The sequence below is a fragment of the Trifolium pratense genome, linkage group LG1, assembly GCF_020283565.1.
Source record: "Trifolium pratense cultivar HEN17-A07 linkage group LG1, ARS_RC_1.1, whole genome shotgun sequence".
In the NCBI taxonomy this organism is placed as follows: Eukaryota; Viridiplantae; Streptophyta; class Magnoliopsida; order Fabales; family Fabaceae; genus Trifolium; species Trifolium pratense.
Genome location: NC_060059.1, coordinates 12,080,641 through 12,097,704, shown reverse-complemented (window position 1 = coordinate 12,097,704; position 17,064 = coordinate 12,080,641). Strand labels below are relative to the sequence as shown.

The 17,064-nt window shown below is 33.6% G+C and overlaps 1 protein-coding gene across 1 annotated transcript; it reads left to right on the top strand.

The window, feature by feature from the left end:
- Positions 1–1,475: 1,475 nt before the first annotated feature.
- Positions 1,476–3,740, top strand: LOC123888404. The gene has a single exon (XM_045937460.1). It carries the CDS (start codon positions 1,476–1,478, stop codon positions 3,738–3,740), a length of 2,265 nt encoding a protein of 754 aa, XP_045793416.1.
- The last annotated feature ends 13,324 nt before the right edge of the window (positions 3,741–17,064 follow it).

Sequence of the window (17,064 nt, the reverse complement as noted above, 5' to 3'; positions counted from 1 at the left end):
TCCTCAAACTCAAACTCTATCAAATGGATGTCAAGAGCGCTTTTCTAAATGGGTATCTTCATGAAGAAGTGTTTGTTGAACAGCCCAAAGGTTTCACAGATCCAAATCATCCGGATCATGTCTACAAACTGAAAAAGGCTTTGTATGGCTTGAAACAAGCACCAAGGGCTTGGTATGAGAGGCTAACTGAATTCCTGATCAACCAAGGATACAAGAAAGGTGGAAATGACAAGACCTTGTTTGTCAAAGAAATGAATGGAAACTTGTTGATAGCACAGATATATGTTGATGACATAGTCTTTGGAGGGATGGCGGAACCGATGGTCCAACACTTTGTGAGACAAATGCAGTCTGAATTTGAGATGAGCTTGGTAGGTGAACTAACCTATTTTCTTGGATTACAGGTGAAACAGATGGAAGACACAATATTTGTGTCTCAAAGCAAGTATGCTAAAAATATTATAAAGAAATTTGGCATGGAAAATGCTGTTCACAAAAGAACACCTGCTGCCACACATCTGAAATTAACCAAGGATGAGAAAGGTGTAGATGTAGACCAAAGCCTGTACAGAAGCATGATAGGAAGCCTACTATACCTCACAGCAAGCACACCTGACATCACATTTGCTGTTGGTGTATGTGCAAGGTACCAAGCTGAGCCAAAAATGAGCCATCTTACACAAGTAAAAAGAATTTTGAAGTATGTCAATGGAACTTCTGATTATGGAATAATGTATTCCCACACCAACAATGCTAGGTTGATGGGATATTGTGATGCAGACTGGGCTGGATGTGCTGATGACAGAAGAAGCACCTCTGGTGGATGTTTTTACCTAGGAGAGAATCTTATCTCATGGTTTAGCAAGAAACAAAACTGCGTCTCTCTATCCACTGCAGAAGCTGAGTACATTGCAGCTGGGAGTAGTTGCTCTCAACTACTGTGGATGAAGCAGATGCTTAAGGAATACAATGTTGAACAGGATGCTCTAACATTGTACTGTGACAACATGAGCGCCATAAATATTTCGAAAAATCCAATACAGCACAGTAGAACAAAGCATATTGACATTCGTCATCACTTCATCAGGGATTTAGTAGAGGAAAATATTGTGAAGTTGGAGCATGTTGCTACAGAGGAACAGGTGGCTGACATTTTCACTAAAGCATTGGATGCAACACAATTTGAAAGGCTCAGGGGCAAATTAGGAATTTGCCTGCATGAGGAGTTATAGCAGTTAAAGCACTATATGCGTGCAACCGTTCTTCTCTCTTCTCTTCAACTAGTGGAGCACGCAAATCTAGGAAAGACATCAAACACTTTCCATAACCCCCTCATTACACGCACTCATCTCTCCATCAATTGTGTTTTCTCTCTCAAACTCTCAACTTCCCTATCAACTCTATCACATTCTTGGAAATTAGAATCATCTCGTTCATCACCCTCAATCACCAAAATTCACAAAAATCTCATCACCATGTCTCAACAATCTGATCCTTCCCAAATCAAGAACACCACTGATGATACTGTGAAAACTCGCTCCAAAGCAAAAGGTTCTACTGTTGTCATTGATGCTGAACCCATCACGACTGTGCTTTCAACTAAATCGAAGAAGAAATCGTCAAAATCGAAGGCTAGCGAAAAGAAGGAGAAACCTACTAAAGTAAGTGAATCCTCTCCGTCTCTCTCGAACAAGTCTATTTCTAGTAAATCTGAGAAGAAAAAGGGTGAATTGTCTGTTAAAAAGGGTTTGAACATGTTTGATTTGTACTTGAACAAAAATCCTTTTGATACTATCAATGTTGAATCGCATGTTGACGCCTCTGTCAAATTAGCGACTGAATCAAATGTTGAATCATCTAGTAAGGTTCATAGTGAAACTGAGAAATCTGAAGTTGAAAAGGTTGTTGGAGAAAAACCTACTCTGTCGATTAACCCCAAATCTACTGAAACCCTAGAAACACCTAGGTCTGTTACTGTTGAACCTGTTGTTGGTCAAACCTTTTTGGCTGAGAAAGAGGAAGTAATTGTTTCTGATAATGTCACCCCTGCGGTTGGTGACAAAACTGTGAAAGAAAAGGATTCTATTCCTGATGATGTGTTGGAAGCTGGAGCATCCGCGAAACTGATTGATGCTGCAAAGGATGTTGAACCATCCAAAACTCGTCAAAACTCCAGTGATACTGCCTTCACTGATTCATTTGGTAGTAGTTCTGATACAGAAGCATCTACTGAAGAAGAGATAACTAAAGATGGAGGTACTCCTGAGATTGTGGCTGACTCTGAGCCTGAGAAAGAAAAAGAGAAAGAAGCTACTGGGAACAATGATGCTACTGGTTCTGAGAAAACAGGTACTGAAGGCAAGAATATGGTGGATTTGGATGACATTGAAACTGATGAAGACCAACAGGCCAAACCTGTTCAGAAAGATGTTAGAAGAAGACTGAGAAGCAGGACAACAAAACCTGCACCTGTTATTGAAACCACTCCTGTCGTGACCAAGAAGACTAGGGGTTCTACCCTGAAACCTGTCAAATATGGTCCTAAGAAATCTTGGAGCAAGTCTGTACCTCCCTCTGAGAAGAAGAAGAATGTGCTGAAAAGGAAGAGTGCACCATCCAGTGACTCTGATTTTGATGCTGACAAGGATGCTTCAAGCATCAAGCCTCCTGCGAAGAAGACCATGTCTACAAGAAAAGCTGCCTCTGTTCCTGCTGAGATTGAAGATTTTCCTTGTGATAATGTGTCATTCCACCTTCCATCATATGCCCAAAGATGGGGTCTTATCTGCAAAAGGAGACTTGCCTTGGAAAGAGAATTAGGCGAAGATATCTTGGAGTGTGAAGAAGTAGTGAACTTGATCAAGGATGCTGGGATGATTAAGACTGTGAGGGGTTTAGGCTCCTGTTATGAGAAGCTGGTAAGGGAGTTTGTGGTCAACATCCCTGCAGGATGTGACAATCCTCTGGATAGAGAATATCAGAAGGTTTATGTGCGTGGAAAGTGTGTGGAATTCTCCCCTGCTGTTATCAACAAGGCTCTTGATAACCCTGATGTGACTCATCCTGACCTTGAGGTATCTAATAATGTGATCTGCAAAACCATTACTGCTAACCAGGTGAAGATTTGGCCAAGGAAGGCAAAAGTGCCTGCTGTAAAGCTGACCTTTAAGTATGCTATTCTGAATCGCATTGCTTCAGTCAACTGGGTTCCCACAACCCACTCCTCTGATGTTGCTACTGGACTAGGTAAATTGATCTACATGATTGGCACAGGTACAAAATTTAATGCTGGTCTTTATATCTTCAATCAAATTGTACAACATGCCAAGACCTCTGTTACAAAGCAACCCATTGCTTTCCCTACTTTGCTCTGTGATATCATATTTTCTCAGCACCCTAGCATTAGACATGAGGGTGAGTCTGCAAAGAGAAGAGCAGAATCTCTCTCTATTCATCAGAAATTGTATAGCCAACCGCATGCTCCAGACATTGTTGGCTCATCAACTGCTGCTACAAATGCTCCCATGACAAGGAAGGAGATAATTGCTATGCTGGAAGCAAATTGCAAGGAGTTGGATGAAAAGAAGCTGCAATTTGAAAGGATGATTCATGCTCTGAAGCTTGAAGAAGCTGCAGCTACTGATATGGATGAGCAAATGGCTGATGCTGTTAGTGAGGAAGAGGAAGCTGGTTCAGATGAGGAAGAAGAAAGTGACTCTAGTGCTAGTGCCTCTGTATAACCTTCTTTATTTCTCTTTTGCATTTGATCTTTTGAATTTGGCACCAAGTGTGCATGGTCTGTAATAATTTCTGGTACTCTCTGCACTTTATATTCTGGTACTCTGGATATTTTTCTCTTTATGCTCTATGAAGACCATGTTTGTCTAATTTCTGGCTAAAAAGGGGGAGTAGTGTGATAGTGTGATATCAAATAAATATATGCTCTCTGATGTGTTGTGCCATGAGGATGTGCTACCTGATGTTGCATCATCAAGTTACAGGTAGTAATGCGGGAGTTGAGGGGGAGTAAAAGTTCTGATATACTATGCATATGTGCTTATCTGGTATGCATGTTTGTAGGGGGAGTAAAAAATTGCTTGTTTAAAATATTTACTCGTCTCTGATATTAAGGGGGAGCAGCAAGTGCTTTACTCACACCATGCAAGGTGCTAATGAATGTTGAAGCATCAATATTCCTGAGAATTTATTTTTCTCTGCGTTGAGGGAATTTATTTTTCCCAGTGTTTCTTTCATGAGAATCTTTGTACTCTCTATTGGCATATATCCTGTGAGGCTAGTTGTGTGCGTTATTCCGCTGTGTATGTCTCTGATACTCTAGTGCGATACTTCTATATTTGATTGCGTTTTTCATATGAGGAGCGTTTGAAAATGCACTTGAAGATTGTTCTACTTTACTTCATGACTGTGTGCCTATGTTGAGTTGAAGAAAGGTAGTTATTGTATCTCTCTAGATTGGTTGAAATAATCACAAATTGTTTTAGCCAAAAATTGCCAAAGGGGGAGATTGTTGGTGTTTTAAAGTTTGGCCTCATTTTGCTAAAACAAATGATCAAGTCAGATGGGGAGCAGAATGCTTCACCATCAAGTTCAAGCAAGATGTTGCGCAGAATGCTTCAACATTGGATACCACATCCAGTGGGCCGGGCCTGTTATCATTAAATCTCGCGCCTTACTCTATAAAAGGAATCCACGTGATTTTACTTGTATGGCAAGCAGCGCCTTTCCTAATGCTCCAGAAGGCGGCCATAACCTAGTTTTGTTTCACAAAGAATCTCTTATTTATGGAAACAAAACATTTGCTCGAAGAATATTCCTTGAAGGAACTTTTGGACCTGATACAAGTTTGAAGCCCAATTCAAGACCTAGCCCATGCTAGTTGCTCAGGTTATTAATAGGGTGACTGAACCCTTGTGGAAATCACTGAAGCCGTTATTGAATTTCACAAAGCGTGTGTTTAGGTTTTAGTGTGTACTGTTTTTTCTTGTGCTTGTATCTCCTTGATGCAAGTCTGAGAATTGTTTTATTGTATTGTAATATCTCTGGAGCTTCTAAGCAAGGAGATAGTGTGTCAAGTATTCCCAAGCTTTTAAGCACGGAATAGCTATGTTTTAGGAAGTGTGACTTCATATCAATTATCTGTGTTGTGTAAACGATCACAGAGTCTGTGGTCAAGAGGAGGTGAGCGGAGGTTCTCATACCTAGGTGTGTCTTAGGTAGAATATAGCACGGGTGGTGATTAGGTGAGAAGTCATAAACTGGAAGTTTAGTGAGGGCTTCAAACTAATACTGTCATAGTGGATTCACTCCTGGATTGGTATCCCCCAGAGTAGGCTTATGCTGAACTGGGTTAACAAATTACTGTGTTAATTTATTTTCAGCTTGTTAAGTTTATTATTCATTTTGTATGCGCTGTTGGATGTTGGATCATTCACGCATTAAAAGTGTATTACAGTGGTGAAGCACCGTGTTCAACATCGTGTTACTAGTGTGCCAGAATTTCATATATAAAGCCTAAAATGAGTTTATAATTAAGAGTAGCACATCAACAAACATGAATCATTGAACAAGAAACACAACCAACACAAATCACAAAAACGATTGGACCAAAGAAATTGTGCCTTTGTTTGTCAAAAGAGTTGAACCAAAATTTACTGTTCCATGTGATCTTGTTTAAATCATGAATATTGAACTCACTCATCCTAGTGGTTTGAATCAGATTATTTTTCTTAGTTTAACAAAAAGGGTGTTTAGAAGTAATTAGTACCATATAAATTGAGACCCTTAGCTTCCAAATTATAGCACAACACAACACACTTCCTTCAATTACATTCTAGTCACTAAATCTAATTAATATTCTCACTCTCACCAGCCAAATACTCACCAGTCACCACTCAGTACTGAAATGGGAGGAAACAATCAAAGAAAGTATGAATCTTCATTCAGGTCTATTTTCAACATATTCAAATCTAGAAGCAACAAGCAAAGATGGTATGATTACTATGATGATGGCGCAAAGCAACGGAACAAAGTGTGGCCTAGTGATGAAGATAGAGGTAGTTGGGGTGTAGCTGATCCTGTCATTGATATGAGAGCCACAACTTTCATTGCTCAATACAAGAAACAAATTTTTGAGTCTGGAATTCACTGCCAAGCTCAACCTGACCTGTAGGAAAAAGCTTCTATGTTTATCCATTTTAAATTTGTTTGTTCTTCGCTGTTGAAATTATGTAATTAGTTATTGATTATAATTTGTGAACCATTATAGTTAAATTGTAAATATGAATAATCTTTCAAGTTTATTCATTTCTACCAACAACACATAATTTAATTCTATGTCGAGAACAATACAAATTATTCAGATAGAATGTTTCTTTAGTGAGTTACTTTTTTTTGTAAAAGAAATTCAATAAGGAGAATAAATATTGGTTGAAGGGATTGATGGATTCAATCATTATGAAAACTACTGATCCGGATGTGATAAATCTCATACCAATGAGATACCTGCTACAAAGGCACATACTACAAAGACAAAAGTAAAACCGGCCACAAAGGCAGCCTATACAGACTCTGCTAACACATCATATATGATTCATGTCTCAACAATATGAGGAAAATTCATTTTCTTAAAAGACCACCATGACCTGCAACGAAACTAGTCCTCCATAAACTCTTTCTATAATTTCCATGATTTAATTAATAAAAAAGCATGTCATTATCCCTTTTTTTATGTGTCTATATATATTAAATGGTCAAATTTTGTGTAGCTTATAGTGTGACAGAACCAAACGAAGCACTCAACCCATAGTTGGATGTTTTATATAATATAACAGAATTAAAAACAAGCACACAGTACACCAAACAATTCAAAATAGCCATGGATTATTCCACAAAACAAATAAGGTGTCAACTATAATGACAATATATACTATTCGAACAAAAGTAAACATACTGAAGCATAGTAAAATATATCATGTATAAACAGAACCAAGTATTTATCAATATCGTACCCCATTTTCTATCTTTTTTGAATTACATCAACTAGTATTTATTTATTCTCTCTCTCTCTCTCTCTCTCTCTCTCTCTCTCTCTCTCTCTCTCTTTATATATATATATAGATATATATATATAAGGTTGATTCCTTTGGTTTGTTTTAAGTGACAAAGGCTTTACTATAATCTCTTAAAATGGTTCCTATGTAGGATGAGTGTATGGAGAAAATGAAAGGAAGTTCAGTTTTTTTTCCTCTCTAGTCTGGCCTGAATTGGTACAGAATAAGGAGGTAATGATTAACGAATGATAAGTAAGGTTAATGTGTTATGTGGAAATCAATCAAAACTTAATATCCACACTAATTGTTATTGATTCAGATGATAGCATTTTTCATTTGCCAAAACATTGCCAGCTCATAATTCTAAAATAATAAGACAATTGATTTCTAACCAAAACAAGAAATTAAAATTAAAATAGATCATAAAATCATTAACCTAAACAAGAAATAAAATAAGGATTATATTTAATTATATTTAATAAGTCAATGGAATTACTAAGAATGACATATAAAATGTTCACTATAAAATATCAGGCTGTTACATAGTTTATTCAAATTGTATTGTATATTCAAATTTGATAATAAGAAAAGAAATATTTATATAAAGAAAAGATATGGCAAAGTGTGAAATTAAAAATATAGTTTCAATTTTGTTGATGATAATTTTAGTTGTTGCTCAAGCATATGGTTCTCCGGTTCCGTCAACCTCATCAGTAAAACGTAATTTGATTTGTGTTGGTCAGTGTGGTTTGAAATGTATTCCTGTGATACAATTTCCACCAGTATATGCTGCTTGTGTTAGTACATGTGGATTATTGATATGTCATAAAGTTTCGTCAAAAAGTGCTTATGGTTGTGCAACTACTTGCGTCATGTCCAAGTCTGTTAACGTCAATAAAGGTATTTTCAGTTGGAATTTAATCTCTTGAATTATACATTGTTATAAAATATAATTGTATTAGTTAATAGTATTTTATACAATAATTGACTATTTTACAGACGCTCGTGATGTTAACGTTGTTGTGAATTCATGCATGGAAGCTTGCAAAGACAAATAATTTGTTAAAATGTGACTTTCAATGTAGCAAGAAAATGTTGGATAGAGAAGTATTTAAAATTTTATAATCATGTACTAACGGTGTAAAATTTTATTACGGGTACTTCAAATCATATTTCATTAGATCTTATGTTGTGATATTTTACTTGAAAATCAAATAAATGTATCTGATGATGTATGATTGAATGTATTGTAATCTCTTTTTATACTACCAGTTCGTACATAGAAAAATATAATGTTCATTTATGTTGAAATAATGATTCTTAAAATAATATCAATTTTTTCTAAAAGGTTCATTTTTATATATTTACTTTCGTCTCTCTAGTAAAATTTAACTTGGTGGACTTTTCCGTTTCATTCCCTTTCAAACGATTTAGTAGCAATAAGCATGATCTTCCAATCGTTAGATTTTGTTATTTTTTATTTTTCATCAATTGTGGTTTGGTCCCGATAATTTTTAATTTTTATAAAATTATGAATTTATGGTTTGTAGAGTTGTTTAATGGGTCGACTCCATTTGGTACAACAAGCCATTCCAATTATTACTAGGCTTTTTTAAGCCAGATCGAGGGATGGTCAATCAATGGAATTGAGCACCACGGACACGAGAATCGTCAAAATAACCATAAAACCCCTTAGTGCGATGAACGACAGTACCGCTAACACGGCGTATCACGCACCTTGCTCTTTCAAAAAATATCAGGTCGAGGCAGAACTTGATGAATAATGAACGTGCGTGGTATCTCACAAAACAATAAACAGAGATGAACCACCCAAATTGTTTTAAAATTAAAAGCAAGGGAATACAAACAAACCAGAGATCACAACTTGGTTTTGTCAAATAGCAACATATAACCTCTATCAACAAAACATTACTATTAATAATTTCAACATAATAAAACCCAATTTCCACATGAAATAGAAATTAAGTCTGGAATTTATAAAAAATTACATCCCTCACCTTATAAGTCGAGTTAGACTAATATATAAATCTAATATAGTATAAGAGTCTATAAATTCATGATCCACCACTTAACTACCTTTTATATTCACACACAAAGTCCAATAGTGCGATGAAGAAGTGTGTATATAAAAACTCAAGTTGCTCATATATTGTATATAAAGCCTAAAATGAGTTTATAATTAAGAGTAGGACATCAACAAACATGAATCATTGAACAAGAAACACAACCAACACAAATCACAAAAACGATTGGACCAAAGAAATTGTGCCTTTGTTTGTCAAAAGAGTTGAACCAAAATTTACTGTTCCATGTGATCTTGTTTAAATCATGAATATTGAACTCACTCATCCTAGTGGTTTGAATCAGATTATTTTTCTTAGTTTAACAAAAAGGGTGTTTAGAAGTAATTAGTACCATATAAATTGAGACCCTTAGCTTCCAAATTATAGCACAACACAACACACTTCCTTCAATTACATTCTAGTCACTAAATCTAATTAATATTCTCACTCTCACCAGCCAAATACTCACCAGTCACCACTCAGTACTGAAATGGGAGGAAACAATCAAAGAAAGTATGAATCTTCATTCAGGTCTATTTTCAACATATTCAAATCTAGAAGCAACAAGCAAAGATGGTATGATTACTATGATGATGGCGCAAAGCAACGGAACAAAGTGTGGCCTAGTGATGAAGATAGAGGTAGTTGGGGTGTAGCTGATCCTGTCATTGATATGAGAGCCACAACTTTCATTGCTCAATACAAGAAACAAATTTTTGAGTCTGGAATTCACTGCCAAGCTCAACCTGACCTGTAGGAAAAAGCTTCTATGTTTATCCATTTTAAATTTGTTTGTTCTTCGCTGTTGAAATTATGTAATTAGTTATTGATTATAATTTGTGAACCATTATAGTTAAATTGTAAATATGAATAATCTTTCAAGTTTATTCATTTCTACCAACAACACATAATTTAATTCTATGTCGAGAACAATACAAATTATTCAGATAGAATGTTTCTTTAGTGAGTTACTTTTTTTTGTAAAAGAAATTCAATAAGGAGAATAAATATTGGTTGAAGGGATTGATTGATTCAATCATTATGAAAACTACTGATCCGGATGTGATAAATCTCATACCAATGAGATACCTGCTACAAAGGCACATACTACAAAGACAAAAGTAAAACCGGCCACAAAGGCAGCCTATACAGACTCTGCTAAACACATCATATATGATTCATGTCTCAACAATATGAGGAAAATTCATTTTCTTAAAAGACCACCATGACCTGCAACGAAACTAGTCCTCCATAAACTCTTTCTATAATTTCCATGATTTAATTAATAAAAAAGCATGTCATTATCCCTTTTTTTATGTGTCTATATATATTAAATGGTCAAATTTTGTGTAGCTTATAGTGTGACAGAACCAAACGAAGCACTCAACCCATAGTTGGATGTTTTATATAATATAGCAGAATTAAAAACAAGCACACAGTACACCAAACAATTCAAAATAGCCATGGATTATTCCACAAAACAAATAAGGTGTCAACTAATGACAATATATACTATTCGAACAAAAGTAAACATACTGAAGCATAGTAAAATATATCATGTATAAACAGAACCAAGTATTTATCAATATCGTACCCCATTTTCTATCTTTTTTGAATTACATCAACTAGTATTTATTTATTCTCTCTCTCTCTCTCTCTCTCTCTCTCTCTCTTTATATATATATATATATATATATATATATATATATATATATATAAGGTTGATTCCTTTGGTTTGTTTTAAGTGACAAAGGCTTTACTATAATCTCTTAAAATGGTTCCTATGTAGGATGAGTGTATGGAGAAAATGAAAGGAAGTTCAGTTTTTTTTCCTCTCTAGTCTGGCCTGAATTGGTACAGAATAAGGAGGTAATGATTAACGAATGATAAGTAAGGTTAATGTGTTATGTGGAAATCAATCAAAACTTAATATCCACGCTAATTGTTATTGATTCAGATGATAGCATTTTTCATTTGCCAAAACATTGCCAACTCATAATTCTAAAATAATAAGACAATTGATTTCTAACCAAAACAAGAAATTAAAATTAAAATAGATCATAAAATCATTAACCTAAACAAGAAATAAAATAAGGATTATATTTAATTATATTTAATAAGTCAATGAAATTACTAAGAATGACATATAAAATGTTCACTATAAAATATCAGGTTGTTACATAGTTTATTCAAATTGTATTGTATATTCAAATTTGATAATAAGAAAAGAAATATTTATATAAAGAAAAGATATGGCAAAGTGTGAAATTAAAAATATAGTTTCAATTTTGTTGATGATAATTTTAGTTGTTGCTCAAGCATATGGTTCTCCGGTTCCGTCAACCTCATCAGTAAAACGTAATTTGATTTGTGTTGGTCAGTGTGGTTTGAAATGTATTCCTGTGATACAATTTCCACCAGTATATGCTGCTTGTGTTAGTACATGTGGATTATTGATATGTCATAAAGTTTCGTCAAAAAGTGCTTATGGTTGTGCAACTACTTGCGTCATGTCCAAGTCTGTTAACGTCAATAAAGGTATTTTCACTTGGAATTTAATCTCTTGAATTATACATTGTTATAAAATATAATTGTATTAGTTAATAGTATTTTATACAATAATTGACTATTTTACAGACGCTCGTGATGTTAACGTTGTTGTGAATTCATGCATGGAAGCTTGCAAGGACAAATAATTTGTTAAAATGTGACTTTCAATGTAGCAAGAAAATGTTGGATAGAGAAGTATTTAAAATTTTATAATCATGTACTAACGGTGTAAAATTTTATTACGGGTACTTCAAATCATATTTCATTAGATCTTATGTTGTGATATTTTACTTGAAAATCAAATAAATGTATCTGATGATGTATGATTGAATGTATTGTAATCTCTTTTTATACTACCAGTTCATACATAGAAAAATATAATGTTCATTTATGTTGAAATAATGATTCTTAAAATAATATCAATTTTTTCTAAAAGGTTCATTTTTAAATATTTACTTTCGTCTCTCTAGTAAAATTTAACTTGGTGGACTTTACCGTTTCATTCCCTTTCAAACGATTTAGTAGCAATAAGCATGATCTTCCAATCGTTAGATTTTGTTATTTTTTATTTTTCATCAATTGTGGTTTGGTCCCGATAATTTTTAATTTTTATAAAATTATGAATTTATGGTTTGTAGAGTTGTTTAATGGGTCGACTCCATTTGGTACAACAAGCCATTCCAATTATTACTAGGCTTTTTTAAGCCAGATCGAGGGATGGTCAATCAATGGAATTGAGCACCACGGACACGAGAATCGTCAAAATAACCATAAAACCCCTTAGTGCGATGAACGACAGTACCGCTAACACGGCGTATCACGCACCTTGCTCTTTCAAAAAATATCAGGTCGAGGCAGAACTTGATGAATAATGAACGTGCGTGGTATCTCACAAAACAATAAACAGAGATGAACCACCCAAATTGTTTTAAAATTAAAAGCAAGGGAATACAAACAAACCAGAGATCGCAACTTGGTTTTGTCAAATAGCAACATATAACCTCTATCAACAAAACATTACTATTAATAATTTCAACATAATAAAACCCAATTTCCACATGAAATAGAAATTAAGTCTGGAATTTATAAAAAATTACATCCCTCACCTTATAAGTCGAGTTAGACTAATATATAAATCTAATATAGTATAAGAGTCTATAAATTCATGATCCACCACTTAACTACCTTTTATATTCACACACAAAGTCCAATAGTGCGATGAAGAAGTGTGTATATAAAAACTCAAGTTGCTCATATATTGTATATAAAGCCTAAAATGAGTTTATAATTAAGAGTAGCACATCAACAAACATGAATCATTGAACAAGAAACACAACCAACACAAATCACAAAAACGATTGGACCAAAGAAATTGTGCCTTTGTTTGTCAAAAGAGTTGAACCAAAATTTACTGTTCCATGTGATCTTGTTTAAATCATGAATATTGAACTCACTCGTCCTAGTGGTTTGAATCAGATTATTTTTCTTAGTTTAACAAAAAGGGTGTTTAGAAGTAATTAGTACCATATAAATTGAGACCCTTAGCTTCCAAATTATAGCACAACACAACACACTTCCTTCAATTACATTCTAGTCACTAAATCTAATTAATATTCTCACTCTCACCAGCCAAATACTCACCAGTCACCACTCAGTACTGAAATGGGAGGAAACAATCAAAGAAAGTATGAATCTTCATTCAGGTCTATTTTCAACATATTCAAATCTAGAAGCAACAAGCAAAGATGGTATGATTACTATGATGATGGCGCAAAGCAACGGAACAAAGTGTGGCCTAGTGATGAAGATAGAGGTAGTTGGGGTGTAGCTGATCCTGTCATTGATATGAGAGCCACAACTTTCATTGCTTAATACAAGAAACAAATTTTTGAGTCTGGAATTCACTGCCAAGCTCAACCTGACCTGTAGGAAAAAGCTTCTATGTTTATCCATTTTAAATTTGTTTGTTCTTCGCTGTTGAAATTATGTAATTAGTTATTGATTATAATTTGTGAACCATTATAGTTAAATTGTAAATATGAATAATCTTTCAAGTTTATTCATTTCTACCAACAACACATAATTTAATTCTATGTCGAGAACAATACAAATTATTCAGATAGAATGTTTCTTTAGTGAGTTACTTTTTTTTGTAAAAGAAATTCAATAAGGAGAATAAATATTGGTTGAAGGGATTGATTGATTCAATCATTATGAAAACTACTGATCCGGATGTGATAAATCTCATACCAATGAGATACCTGCTACAAAGGCACATACTACAAAGACAAAAGTAAAACCGGCCACAAAGGCAGCCTATACAGACTCTGCTAAACACATCATATATGATTCATGTTTCAACAATATGAGGAAAATTCATTTTCTTAAAAGACCACCATGACCTGCAACGAAACTAGTCCTCCATAAACTCTTTCTATAATTTCCATGATTTAATTAATAAAAAAGCATGTCATTATCCCTTTTTTTATGTGTCTATATATATTAAATGGTCAAATTTTGTGTAGCTTTTAGTGTGACAGAACCAAACGAAGCACTCAACCCATAGTTGGATGATTTATATATTATAGCAGAATTAAAAACAAGCACACAGTACACCAAACAATTCAAAATAGCCATGGATTATTCCACAAAACAAATAAGGTGTCGACTAATGACAATATATACTATTCGAACAAAAGTAAACATACTGAAGCATAGTAAAATATATCATGTATAAACAGAACCAAGTATTTATCAATATCGTACCCCATTTTCTATCTTTTTCGAATTACATCAACTAGTATTTATTCTCTCTCTCTCTCTCTCTCTCTCTCTCTCTCTCTCTCTCTCTCTCTCTCTCTTTATATATATATAAGGTTGATTCCTTTGGTTTGTTTTAAGTGACAAAGGCTTTACTATAATCTCTTAAAATGGTTCCTATGTAGGATGAGTGTATGGAGAAAATGAAAGGAAGTTCAGTTTTTTTTCCTCTCTAGTCTGGCCTGAATTGGTACAGAATAAGGAGGTAATGATTAACGAATGATAAGTAAGGTTAATGTGTTATGTGGAAATCAATCAAAATTTAATATCCACACTAATTGTTATTGATTCAGATGATAGCATTTTTCATTTGCCAAAACATTGCCAACTCATAATTCTAAAATAATAAGACAATTGATTTCTAACCAAAACAAGAAATTAAAATTAAAATAGATCATAAAATCATTAACCTAAACAAGAAATAAAATAAGGATTATATTTAATTATATTTATTAAGTCAATGGAATTACTAAGAATGACATATAAAATGTTCACTATAAAATATCAGGCTGTTACATAGTTTATTCAAATTGTATTGTATATTCAAATTTGATAATAACAAAAGAAATATTTATATAAAGAAAAGATATGGCAAAGTGTGAAATTAAAAATATAGTTTCAATTTTGTTGATGATAATTTTAGTTGTTGCTCAAGCATATGGTTCTCCGGTTCCGTCAACCTCATCAGTAAAACGTAATTTGATTTGTGTTGGTCAGTGTGGTTTGAAATGTATTCCTGTGATACAATTTCCACCAGTATATGCTGCTTGTGTTAGTACATGTGGATTATTGATATGTCATAAAGTTTCGTCAAAAAGTGCTTATGGTTGTGCAACTACTTGCGTCATGTCCAAGTCTGTTAACGTCAATAAAGGTATTTTCACTTGGAATTTAATCTCTTGAATTATACATTGTTATAAAATATAATTGCATTAGTTAATAGTATTTTATACAATAATTGACTATTTTACAGACGCTCGTGATGTTAACGTTGTTGTGAATTCATGCATGGAAGCTTGCAAGGACAAATAATTTGTTAAAATGTGACTTTCAATGTAGCAAGAAAATGTTGGATAGAGAAGTATTTAAAATTTTATAATCATGTACTAACGGTGTAAAATTTTATTACGGGTACTTCAAATCATATTTCATTAGATCTTATGTTGTGATATTTTACTTGAAAATCAAATAAATGTATCTGATGATGTATGATTGAATGTATTGTAATCTCTTTTTATACTACCAGTTCATACATAGAAAAATATAATGTTTATTTATGTTGTAATAATGATTCTTAAAATAATATCAATTTTTTCTAAAAGATTCATTTTTAAATATTTACTTTCGTCTCTCTAGTAAAATTTAACTTGGTGGACTTTACCGTTTCATTCCCTTTCAAACGATTTAGTAGCAATAAGCATGATCTTCCAATCGTTAGATTTTGTTATTTTTTATTTTTCATCAATTGTGGTTTGGTCCCGATAATTTTTAATTTTTATAAAATTATGAATTTATGGTTTGTAGAGTTGTTTAATGGGTCGACTCCATTTGGTACAACAAGCCATTCCAATTATTACTAGGCTTTTTTAAGCCAGATCGAGGGATGGTCAATCAATGGAATTGAGCACCACGGACACGAGAATCGTCAAAATAACCATAAAACCCCTTAGTGCGATGAACGACAGTACCGCTAACACGGCGTATCACGCACCTTGCTCTTTCAAAAAATATCAGGTCGAGGCAGAACTTGATGAATAATAAACGTGTGTGGTATCTCACAAAACAATAAACAGAGATGAACCACCCAAATTGTTTTAAAATTAAAAGCAAGGGAATACAAACAAACCAGAGATCGCAACTTGGTTTTGTCAAATAGCAACATATAACCTCTATCAACAAAACATTACTATTAATAATTTCAACATAATAAAACCCAATTTCCACATGAAATAGAAATTAAGTCTGGAATTTATAAAAAATTACATCCCTCACCTTATAAGTCGAGTTAGACTAATATATAAATCTAATATAGTATAAGAGTGTATAAATTCATGATCCACCACTTAACTACCTTTTATATTCACACACAAAATCCAATAGTGCGATGAAGAAGTGTGTATATAAAAACTCAAGTTGCTCATATATTGTATATAAAGCCTAAAATGAGTTTATAATTAAGAGTAGCACATCAACAAACATGAATCATTGAACAAGAAACACAACCAACACCAATCACAAAAGATTGGACCAAAGAAATTGTGCCTTTGTTTGTCAAAAGAGTTGAGCCAAAATTTACTGTTCCATGTGATCTTGTTTAAATCATGAATATTGAACTCACTCATCCTAGTGGTTTGAATCAGATTATTTTTCTTAGTTTAACAAAAAGGGTGTTTAGAAGTAATTAGTACCATATAAATTGAGACCCTTAGCTTCTAAATTATAGCACAACACAACACACTTCCTTCAATTACATTCTAGTCACTAAATCTAATTAATATTCTCACTCTCACCAGCCAAATACTCACCAGTCACCACTCAGT

Bases quoted from the DNA above. Each gene is read 5' to 3' on its own strand.
- LOC123888404 (XM_045937460.1), top strand. From the start codon at position 1,476: ATGTCTCAACAATCTGATCCTTCCCAAATCAAGAACACCACTGATGAT.